The sequence below is a fragment of the Lontra canadensis genome, unplaced genomic scaffold (assembly GCF_010015895.1).
Source record: "Lontra canadensis isolate GAN:19392208 unplaced genomic scaffold, GSC_riverotter_1.0 scaffold18, whole genome shotgun sequence".
Classification (NCBI taxonomy): domain Eukaryota; kingdom Metazoa; phylum Chordata; class Mammalia; order Carnivora; family Mustelidae; genus Lontra; species Lontra canadensis.
Genome location: NW_022631012.1, coordinates 23982102 through 23993901, shown reverse-complemented (window position 1 = coordinate 23993901; position 11800 = coordinate 23982102). Strand labels below are relative to the sequence as shown.

Genomic DNA, 11800 nt, shown 5'->3' with positions numbered 1-11800 from the left:
ATAGACAATGATAATTAGTATTGTGTTGCCTTTGTGGGTGATGTTGAAAATTGATTTTTGTTTCTGAGCCATTATATAGATACACATTGGAAGGTACTCATTTTGTCCTTCAAACAAATGGCAAAAAAGAATACTACAACACTTTACTTTTCACCATTGGAAGTAAAATGCATCTCATATGTTCAAAGGAATGTCACAAAACGAAAACCATTGACATGACAAAAGCGTGCATTTAATTTGATGCTTTGCAGAGATACATGACAAAAGTTGCGTGCATGGCTTGGCCTTTGGGATGGTCCCAGATGTTTATTTTTAAAGAAAAAATAAAAACGGAGCCAACAAATGCAATTAAGGGGAAAGAAAAAAAAAAAAAAACTTGAGACACAAGGGGACCTACATGTTCTGGTCTAAGAAACATGCAAGTATCACAAAACATTCTGGATACAGTATGACAGATGAACAATGGAAAGGCACTGGAACAATGCTCCTTCTTTCAGAAATGGGAAGTCTAACAATTATTTTTTCACAAATGGTATTGATGAAACCATCTTTATTTTAAAAGAAATTTGTAGAAGGAATTTTAGCACCATCATTAGAAGAAAATAGTAATACATTTTAGCCCTGCCTATCTCCAGTCTTGGAATAATAACCGAAGCATAGCACCTTTTAGTATCTAAAATATAAACAAGAACAGTGAGTCCATCCCAGCTTCTAGAGATGAGGTAGCTCATGCTAAGAAATGTTGGGTCACTTTTCTTATGAGAGTTCAAAGGCCAAATGTTCTAATTCCAATCATCACGTTTGATTAGAGTCAGCTCCACAACTTGAGTTTCTAAATCTTTTTCTTCATTATAGGCTTCAGGATGCCGAGATGGTACATATGGAAGACTTTCGACTTTGGGTCCTGGACATATGTTTACAAAGTTGTACGTGTAAATTACTTTGCATTCAATGTCTTCTTAAACAAGAAAGTGCAAATGTGTTCAATGGTGTACTCATGTAACTTCTATCTATGCTGACAGATTGAGTCAAGAGGGAAAGGTATCTTTAAATTTGAATGACAAAAAAGCCTGAACTTACCACACTTCATAAAAATTTAAGATCACTTTGTTTCTCCACTGAATATATATTATTAAAAAATTTCATTTAAGATAATGAGAAACGGATTTTTTTTCAAAGTTCTCTTCAAAGAGTCTTTATGGTAATTGAACAATATCAAGACATGCATGTGGGTTTCAATCACAAGGATAAACATGTTGATTTCATTTTTAATTGATAATCTGGGAATAAGAGGTCACAGAAGGGCTCTACTACTATTTTTCAAACTACAGCCAAGTGAAATAAACATGTTTTGTGGTTTTACATACCCCACTCTTTAAGCTACCTGCCAGGAAGAAGAATTTCCTCATAAATACTAAGCAACTTTGTCATTACATTGAAATAAATTGAAGAAAATGGAGATTCCTTTATCCAATCAGTTTACTTTTTTAAAAGGTGGTCATTGTCATTGCCCGTCTTAAACCTAAACTGCTGTATTGAAAAATATTTTAAATCAATTAAAACTTGAGGATTGTAAGTAAAATAAATATTCTGAAGGATAAGGAGACCAGGCACTTAAGACCGCATGTGCAGTGCTGATGCGGGACCAGCCATTACTTCAAGAGTTTCAGGATCAGCTTCCAACAGTCAAAATCCCTGTGAGTGGGCGGTCTCAGATGGCGGGGGTGGTGCTCATTGTCAATGCATCTTGGCTCGCTTTACACAAAACAGACTGGCCCAATTTCGATGCCAAATTCTTGGTCTGTGCTGCCAACATCCACAGGGGCAAGATCTATGATGGGTAAGCGCGCCACGTTCTGTGTTCTGTATTCAAAGATGGTCTTGCCCACGTTGCCATTTCGTTTCTGGAATTAAATGGTGCAACGGGTTAGTGGTATAGACAAGTTATTCCAAAGATGTTAGACATAAACTTCCAAGCCAAATTTTATAATGTGAAAACAATGAGTCTTAGAGCACTACTTAGGATTAAGAGCACTGCTAACATCAGGATAGGTCCTGGCATGGCTGGCAGGCATTTCCTTAATGATTTAAATTGAGGAAATACCTTTTGTTCTTTGACAGCTTCCCAAATGGTCACTAACATAAATTATGAAAGCCTTTTTGGTTTTCACAAATGACACTATAATTCATCATTAAATATTTTCCCTTTTAAAATTTATGTATACAAGTGAGGAGACGTACAAATCAGCAAAAAATGTAAGGGGTATCTCATATGGATTATACATTTTAGAGTCAAGGAATTTTAAGCCTGAAACTGAGATTAAATAAAGTGACTTGCAGAAGAACCACAGAGGGTTTGCAGAAGAGCTGGGCTGAATCCCAAGGACCCAGTCCTTTGTTCATTATTTTGCATTAAAACTTCTGTGCTTCGTGGACTAACCCACATTCATGTTTACCTTAAAGAACAAGTATAAACAAAGTGGGGGCAAGATTGACCCCACTTCTGCCGTGACAGTATTTTTGTCAAAAATAAATTTCTTCTTCAACCAGATCAATATAGGTCAAAAGTACTTACAGAGCAAGTGTCATGAAGAACGATATATCTGAATCTAACGTTGCCTTCTGCTTTGATTTCCAAGTCATTTGACCCTTTGAGAACCACAGCTTTCTTGAGGTTCTTGGCTTGATCATCCATGTATCCTACACTGTTTTTACAGATGTAAGTGATATTCTGGGAGGCTTCTTTCGATAGAAGGCGCAGGAAGGTCATCTGAGTAATGGCTGCGTTAGGTGACTGATGATCTCCGTAAACAAACTGGAGAAACAAAGAGTCTTTGTTATATAAAACACTGAAGGGTTTCATGGTGCCCTATGTGTGTGTGTGTGTGTGTGTGTGTGTGTGTGTGTGTTGATCTCAGACATCAGTTTGGAGGAATATTACTTTTGTTCTTTCATATAACAACATACTTTACCCGCATATAACAATATTTTGAAACTTCTGCGAATATTCACAAGAAACTCTGTCCTTCCTACCCCAAACAAAAGGTGATGAAACCAACGATAATTATAACTCATCAGAGAAAATCTAAGTATTTTTTGAAATCTGCTTCTCTATTTGTTTAAAAATATCTGGATATTGCTTTTTAGAAGTTATACTTGTGCACTGACTTAACTGTGTGTCAAAAATAACTCCGTTTTTATTGCTAATTATAGTAAGAATTGGGACTCAATTACTGGCTTAAAATCTTTTAAGACTCACTGTTCCATACTTAAGGAACTACGAATTACAAACTGTCCATTTGCTGACAAAAACAGATAATCAAAAATATTTTCCTATAGGCTCTTTTCTACTTATCTTCTGTTTTGAATTGTATTTTCAATGCTCCTATTTAAGCCTTTTACATATTATATTAACAAAGTTACATTTCAACTGGGTATATTTAAATTTTAAAATTTCCTACTCATTAATTTACTCAAAGTGGATTCCGGAATACCCTCTACACATCCATACTGTCTCATTATGTCTCTGTGAGCTTGAGCTCTGAGGAAAGATCAGAAACAGAGGAGAGAGGAAAACTGCAGAGTTAGGCTGCCGTCAAGAGATCTGCAATGAAGTATTTGTATTATAAGAGGAAATGGCAAGGCTGGTTGAGAACCTAAATACAGGACCATGAAAGAAACAGAAAGGAGACAGAGACTTAAAAATACTAAAAGAATTCATAGGCAGTCGACCCTTGAAGAACATGGGTTTGAACTGCCTGCGTCCAGTTATACCTGGAATTTTCCAGTATAAACAGTATACAGTACTGAAATGTATTTTCTCATGATTTTCTTAACGCATTTTCTTTTTTCTAGCTTACTTTTTTGTAAGAATATAGTATGTACTACATCATGCAAAATATGTGTTAGTCGTCTTGTTTATGTTATGGATGAAGCTTATAGTCAACTGTAGCTGTTGGTAGTTAAATTTCAGGGGAGGCAAAGTTGTGTGTGGATTTCCGACTGCACAGACCTTTGACTGAGGTTTCTCCCTAACCCCTGTGTTGCTCAAGGATCAAGTATAATCACAAAAATGCCCTGAGTTTAAATAATACTGCAGAGATTACATAGTGATTTAATTATTAACAGTACTATTATGGTAATCATCTAATATTTATTTGTACCTTATCAGGTACTAGATAGTATATCAAGCTCCTTATACTCACACAGAGACTGTGAGGTAGATATTATCACTTTCATTTTATTTTTCACGTTTTTTTCAAAGATTATTTATTTGAGAGAGAGCATGCATGAGCTGGGGAAGGGCAGAGGAAGAGGGAGAGAGAGCGCCTCAAGCAGACCCCCTTCCGAGCGTGGAGCCCAATACAGGGCTCAACCCAGGATGATCCAGGACGATCCAGGACCCTGAGATCACGACCTGATCTGAAACCGAGTCAGAGGCTCTACCAACTGAGCCACCAGGTGCCCCATCACTTTCACTTCAAAATGGCAAAATGACGTTTCAAAAGGTTAAGTGATTCCCTGAGGTCACAAAGTCGGCAAGAGATCCAGGTGTTGGTCACCAAGGTCTCCTGATGCTAAGTACCATCCACATCTTTCAGCTATGGCGAGGTCCTTTTCAGTGTACCCCACAGTCAGTGTCACGTGCGGTTAAAGGAACTAATAGTAAAAACAATGACTTTTCCACATTCCATCAGTGGGGAAATTATCATTCAAAATTTAAGTTCATATAATTCATAGTGAAGTTTATTTACGTAATAATAAACCTGGCCAAAAATAATAGCATAGTCCTAAATCAATAATAAAATACAATTAATAATGAAAGGCAAAGAATGTAATTTTCAGAAAGCGTATTAAATTACCTGAGATCCTCTGTTCATGTCAAGACCATACCAAACAGGCTTGTGGTCGGACGACTTGCTGGCCCACCAGGTCTTGCGCGGCACGCTGGACGGGTTCGCCGAGATGCATGTCTCCCCCGTGTCCATGTTGCAGTGAACTCTGATGGCATCTTCAACGGATCCCTGGTTAGGATCAATCCAGTACTCCCCTAGTTTCCAAAATAAAAATACACACTAAGTCAAGAGAATTTCAAATGTGATTATGAGTCTCTAAAAGAATGAACAGAGGGTTTGAAGAGAGGAACTCACTGACGAGCTCAATCTCTCTTAAGAGAGAGTACCTAGCTCGGGAAAGACCCTGCAGCTGAGGAAAATGTCACTGTTCCGCGTTTGCACACTCCCTACTGCCAGGCACTGTGCTAGGGCCCTTAGCCACACCATGTGCTAAAGGCTCAATACACACACGGGAAGGAAACATCAGTATTCCCATCTGAGAGCTGGGAAAACTGTACCAGAAGGAGAAAGTCCTCAACAATTAAGGGTCTTTGCCAAAATGGGTGTGTTCTCATTAAATTTAGAAAGCCAATATTTTAAAGCAAAATATGACTGGAATCTAATAAAATAGCGTATTGTCAAAACTATGAATGAAGTCAGTAAATGAGTTCAACTGCGACTAGAATGCCTTGAGTTATCTCTGGAGCCGCATGAGATGGCATCATTAATAGTCTGTCCTCTTCTGTCACCCTTATCGTATCATCCTGTGATTTTTCACATCATTGACTGTCCTCACCACTAAGGTATAAATTCTGCGACATGTCTGCCACTTTCACTTCTTGTGCCTGTCCCTTAAGTAGAAAGTCCAGAAAATATTTAGGGGTGCAGTCGAGAACACGATCTGGAACAACAGATTTTACTGAAATGGGCCGGGTGTCCACTCACCGCTCTGCTTTGCAGAATGGCAAAGCTTTAAGTCTTCACACGTCCGGGCTGGATGCTTTTTAGAGCCATCGGGACTGCGCATGGTTTCAATCTGACTACTGAGTGACTTCAGGGTGGCATGGACTCCCGGGTCTGTTTTGTTTTTGTCGTCTGGAGCTGCCTGATCCTCAGTAAACTCTGGAAGGGGGTCCGGCATGCTCTCATCATAGTGACCCATGATATCTCCAAGAGCAGCTGTAAGGTGACCAGGAGGCCCGGGGGGACCAGGTGGACCAGGCTCACCAGGAGGACCCTAATTTTTAAAAAATTAGAAATGCAGTTAATGTATTTTTTTATTTTTTATTTTCAACTGGACACAAAGGCATTGATGGGACTCGGTATGTGGGGGGTTACAGTGTGATACCCCCATTTGACGGTACTGACAGATCTGTGACCTCATGACTTTTTTTTCCTAAGAGTTATTTATTTATTTGAGAGAGAGAGAAAGCGCACAGGTGAGTATGAGCGGGGGAGAGGGGTCTCTAGCGGGAGAGGGACAAGCAGACTCCCTGTTGAGTGGTGAGCCTTTCATGGGGCTCGATCCCAGGACCCTGAGATCAGGACCTGAGCCGAAGACAGACACTTAAACCACTGAGCCACCCAGGTGTCCCTGACCTCATGACTTTTTTAAACGACGTGGCTCTGGCCTGCTTCAGTAACTTCCCGACACGAGAAATGATGCATAACTTCTATCAGGCAATGTCTGCAAGCCGGCGTCTGAGACCGACACAAACCAAAGCGCAGAATGTTTGCCCAACGTCACCTTGCAGGTGCGCGATGTTTCTGTTGAGAGTGTGTGGGGGCAGACATGCATTTCCGAACTGTTTGGGGCAAGGCACTCTGAACTATTTCAAAAGGATTTATGGGCCGAAGCTGGAAGAGGAGACCCAGCGAGTCGCGGGTGCTGGTTCTTAAGGCCTCACATCATGTCAAGAAGTGCCCACAAGAAACATTCCCGAAAACAATTAAAAAAAAAAAAGAAAGAAAGAAAGAAAGAAAGAAAGAGCCCCGAAAAGACTTTTCCCCTACTTCCACATACGGAAGGAAGTACAGGAAGGCTTCTTACGTGCATTAACTAGTGCGTAGATCGAATTTCTCTGTGCTAAGCAAAACTGATAAAAGTTCTCTTCAGCCTTTTTATTAACAAAACAAATAGCTCTCTGCCCCGCCATACAAGGACTATTGCAGTAGCAGGGAGCTAAGCACAGAAAGTGGCCGGGACTCGGCAGGCAGTGGATCCTCGGGATCAATCCCTTCCCAGGGAAGAGCCGGCAGCTTGAGGGGCCGGCAGATGGTCTGTTGAGCTCCGTAGTGCACGCTGCATGCGGGGAGCACGGTCCTGGCCGTCGGAGGGCTGGAGCTCTCTGCCCGCCGCACCACGTTAAGTGGCCCTGAACACGGTGCTTCGACCTTCACTGCCAACCTGGCCTCGACCTCAACAGTCTGGTCAATCTGGTGAGTTTTTTCCTTTAAGGTCATATCGTGATTCTATGCGTCCCTTTATGCTAATCGGGGAAGAGGGTGTTTTTGTTTTTTTTTTTCTTTCTATCAAGGACCGCTGAACCACAGAACAAAGGCGGTCAAGAGCCATGTGAGTCCCAGGTGTTCCAAGTCCGCAGCTGTTAACTGTTCCCAGGGAAATGTGTAGGAAATATTCCTCTTGACCATGGGGAAAACAAGGCTATTCCACCCACATAATAAATAATAAATATTTGGCTTAATGGTCATATCAGTAAGAAAAGAGACAATGAGGAAGGAAAGGTAAACAAGACCAACAGGAAGAAACAGCACAGAGGGGCGCCCAGACTCACAGACGCACACGCACATGTGTGCACGGCAGAAATGGGAGGGTGCAACCCAAATTCCTGATGTGTCCCAAGTTGATACTCGGAATTTTTCATAAGAAGTTTTAATTTAAATCCTCTCTGAATATCATTTCCAATAGAGAAAAATAACTTCATTGTTTTCCCTTTCCAGCATTTTCCTGAATGACTACACTCATCAACCTCACGTTTAGTATATTGCCATTTAAAGCAAAGTGACGTTTTCATAACTTTAATTATAAATACAATCATTACCTGCTGCTTTCCCTTACGGGTGTTACATGAAGTCAAGGCTTCTGTAGCTTGGGCTCTAATTTACTGTGCTCTGAATCATCTGTATTAAAATACTTGCAGTGGTTACTTATATAGGCAAGCTCTCGTGTGATGTCTAGGTTTGTTTCCAAAGTCTTTTCGATCTCTTGTCCACCATGCTGCACGGATGTTCCTCGGACAGAGTCCACACTTTGGGAACCAACAGCATAACCTGCATGAAACCCCTGTGATTACCTCCGGTCCTGCTTCTCCGACACTGCCCCGCACACCAGGAGGCCCGATAGGCCCAAGTGGTCCAGGGTTTCCTTCTTTACCTGAGGGGCCAACTGGACCTGGAGGACCCTGCCAGAAACAAGGACCGCATTTTAGATTCTAGGAAGAAAACTTTTTACAATGATCATCTAATCAAAGGCCTCCTTTCCTCCAGGAGCTGTCACAGTGGTTTCTCATTCATTGTCCTGCTAACCAGTCAATGGCACTCCGGCTCCTTAGTGTTCATTGTTGGATCACATGTGGATTCTCCATCATCCATGTGTGGTGAAAGACCAGCACCAGCCACAAACTTTACTGGACCGGTCATCTACTTTTATGGGACGAAGGCTATTTCATCAAATCTCATATATTGTAGAGTTAATCGGAAATTTAATTAATTAGGACTAAGAAAATGGCAGAGGTATGACTGATTAAATAAGCTAAATTCGTGTGCTTATTCCCCAGGATCTCGTCACATCCCAGTTATGTTAATACTACTCCTCTCAACGTTATGTATGATTTGTCACCCTGTATTTAGACAGAGCAGACATTTTTCCCAATGATTGTCCTAAGTAATTACGTGTGTCAATTGTCGTAGGACATTAATGACCTATTGGAGGCAAAATTGATACCAAAGTAGAATTTTCAAAAGCCTCAAATACTGGTTTCATTTTATGATTTGCTTCTGAGAAAGTATCTCAATTACTTAAAGGGGAAAAAAAAATATCCAGCTTCAAAATCTATTTCCATCTCATAGTAAGTCCTACTGTATCTTCTCAAAGAGTTCAGTGAAATTCAATAAACACAGACTAGAAAATGAAGCAACAGATCAGTATATACACAGCAGGTAAAAGATTTTAATGTAGGCCCATGAAGCAGTAGGTCATATTTAGGAATATTTCTACTTAAAGGTCGTCGCTGAATGGTTTGTCTGATATATTTGCTACGAGCTTCAGGGAACAGGGGCTGACTTCAGCTTCAATGCCATAAATATGATACTCGAGCCCTAACATTATGTCACCAAAGCATTATCATTTATATCCGCAACTTAACAGGTTTTGTTACTTACTCGTGGGCCAAATGGTCCAGGAATACCAGCACTGCCTTGTTCACCATTTGGACCCTGAGTAGGAAAAAAGTGAAAAATGTCGCCAAAATATTTACACCTACATTTTGTCATTCTCAGCTTTTAAAAATGGGCTGTCGTTGACTTTAGCAGCATAAAGTAATTTCTTGAAGTCATCAGCCTCTCCTGTGTCTACATGAGTTGACCAATACTAAACTAGAGAGTACTGGCACATATATCCTTTTGCTTTATTTCCTTCCTATAAAATTATAGCTGATATATGGCAGATTATAATGGGTAACTGGGTAATTAAATATTCAAGATACATTTTCAAATGAAACTGAGATACAAAAAGTCCAACCATTTTACAGACAAATAAATATTTGTGTCAAGCTACTTGTGTATTTTCACACGGAAGGCAAACACTACTTAAAGGAATAACTTACAGGAGGTCCAGGAAGACCTTGAAGACCAGTGAAGCCCCTGTGACCCTTTTGACCTCGGTCACCTCGGTCTCCGTGATCACCTTTGTCACCTCGAGGTCCTTGGGGTCCCTAGAAATAGGGTTGCAGCATAGATATTGCTTGGTGAGACTTACAGTTTACCACAATTTTAACTTTTACAATTCTATTTACTACACTTTTGAGTACTGTACAGCAGTCTCCCCTTATCCATGGGGGTATGTTCTGTGACCCACAGTGGATGCCCGAACACGACACACTATGATTTTTCCTGTGCATACATACCTATGATAAAGTTAAATTTATAAATTAGGCACAAATTAAGAGATTAACAATAACAAATAACAAAATAGGGCATTTACAACAATATACTGCGATAAAAGTTATGCGAATATGGTCTCTCTCTCAAAACATCTTACTGTACCGCACTCACAGCTTTTCTGATGATGACGTGAGAGGATAAAATGCCTACGTGACGAGATGGAGTGAGGTGAGTGACGTGGGCACTGTGGGGTGGTGTGAGGCTACGACCGACCTCCCGATGATGTGTCAGAAGGAGGATCATTTGCTTCCTGACTGCGCTCAGCCACGGGCTACCAAACCCCGCACAGTGAAACGGCAGATAAGGGGGAACAACTGTACAAACTAACATAGTTATCTAAACAGACTTAGACCTAGAAGTGTTTGTCTATTTTCCTCAAGGAATGACGGTGACCACTAAAAACACAAGATATACAATAATGCTTTTCCTAAAGATTCAGTTTTTTTTAAATGTTTACCCTGTATTCATAATAAAATGAGGTCTTTTTAAGTTTGATCTAACCTACCTGAAACATTTTCCAAAAACTGTATTCCACATATTATGCTGATATAATTATGTAAAAACATTGCCCCATACATAGATTCTTTTAAACTAAAACATGAGCTCTTATTTACTTACGTTACTTCTAGGAAAGGAATGTTTATCAAATTTGCACCTATAGATAAGCTAACTGGATATGACAGCTGGGAGTATATTAAGGAAGTTGGCATATTTGAAAGTTGTTAAGAGAGTAGATATTAGAAGTTCTCACCACAAGAAAACAAAATTGCAAGTATGTGAGATGATGGGTGCTAATTAGACTTACTGTGGTATTGTGATAATCATGTCACAATATATACATACACCAAATAATTGTGCTATGCACTGTAATAATGTTATGTGCCAATTACATCTCAATAAAAAATTGGCAAAGTCTTGTTCAGGCAAATGGAAGAGGAATATCATCATTAGGTCACTCTCCTCTAAAGAAAACATAAAGAAATGCTTGTTATCCTCCTATCTGCAATATCTGTACCCAAGTCCATCAATCCCGATCCTGAGAAACTAATGAAAAAAGCAATAAGTAAGCGACTTCTTGTGGGATAGATGCTAAGCCTAGAGAAGAGGTAGAAATTATCAGATTAATCTGATCAGTCTCAGTGAGCTGCTTTTTTTTTTTTTTTTAAAGTCTTGGAAATGAGAGCAGCTCCAAGAATCCAGTGGTTCCTAATAAACAGACAAGAGGCATAGGGTCACCTACTATAGGGACAGCTTCAGTTGTATTTAGTTTTCCTAAAAGATAATTCAAACTCTATCAATCTGACTTGGAGAATGGAAAATATCATCAAATAGACTGGCTCTCAGGTTAATCATTTTTTTTAAATTAGTTTTTGTTTGGTTCTTTCTCTTTTTTTATTTGGACATCCTAATTGTCAAACAGTATGGGAATCTTTTTATAATAAAAATAAGAGTAGATCTTCATTACTTTTATATATTTTATATAATAACACATATTTAAATACTAAAATCAGCCTGAATGTTTTCATGCTAGAGAGGTTCTTTTGTTTTGGGGTGTCCTAAAATTTCATAACTGAAAATAAACTAAACCAGAAAGCACCTATTTAAATTATTAAGTAAAATTCATTTAATCCTGAAAAATAGACCACATTGTTTTTGTAACAAGTTAGAAAATCGCTCTCTTGACATGCCCTATAACTACAAAATCTTCTCCAGTCAGGCTCAAATCCAAGCTGAGAATTATGATTTAATAATAGGCCATGAATTTAAGGCTATAATTTTTCTTC

The 11800-nt window shown here is 39.5% G+C and overlaps 1 protein-coding gene across 1 annotated transcript in view; it reads right to left on the bottom strand.

Moving 5' to 3' along the window:
* Positions 1-210: 210 nt before the first annotated feature.
* The window catches only part of COL5A2 (collagen type V alpha 2 chain), a 134670-nt gene continuing 123080 nt past the window's right edge, over positions 211-11800 (bottom strand). The window contains exons 48-54 of the mRNA XM_032860255.1: positions 9680-9787; positions 9237-9290; positions 8150-8257; positions 5781-6072; positions 4863-5050; positions 2576-2815; positions 211-1904 (exon numbers count right to left, since the gene is read on the bottom strand). Of these exons, the coding sequence (XP_032716146.1) occupies positions 1758-1904; positions 2576-2815; positions 4863-5050; positions 5781-6072; positions 8150-8257; positions 9237-9290; positions 9680-9787 (1137 nt within the window). The 3' untranslated portion in view covers positions 211-1757. The remainder of the gene's footprint in view (positions 1905-2575; positions 2816-4862; positions 5051-5780; positions 6073-8149; positions 8258-9236; positions 9291-9679; positions 9788-11800) is intronic.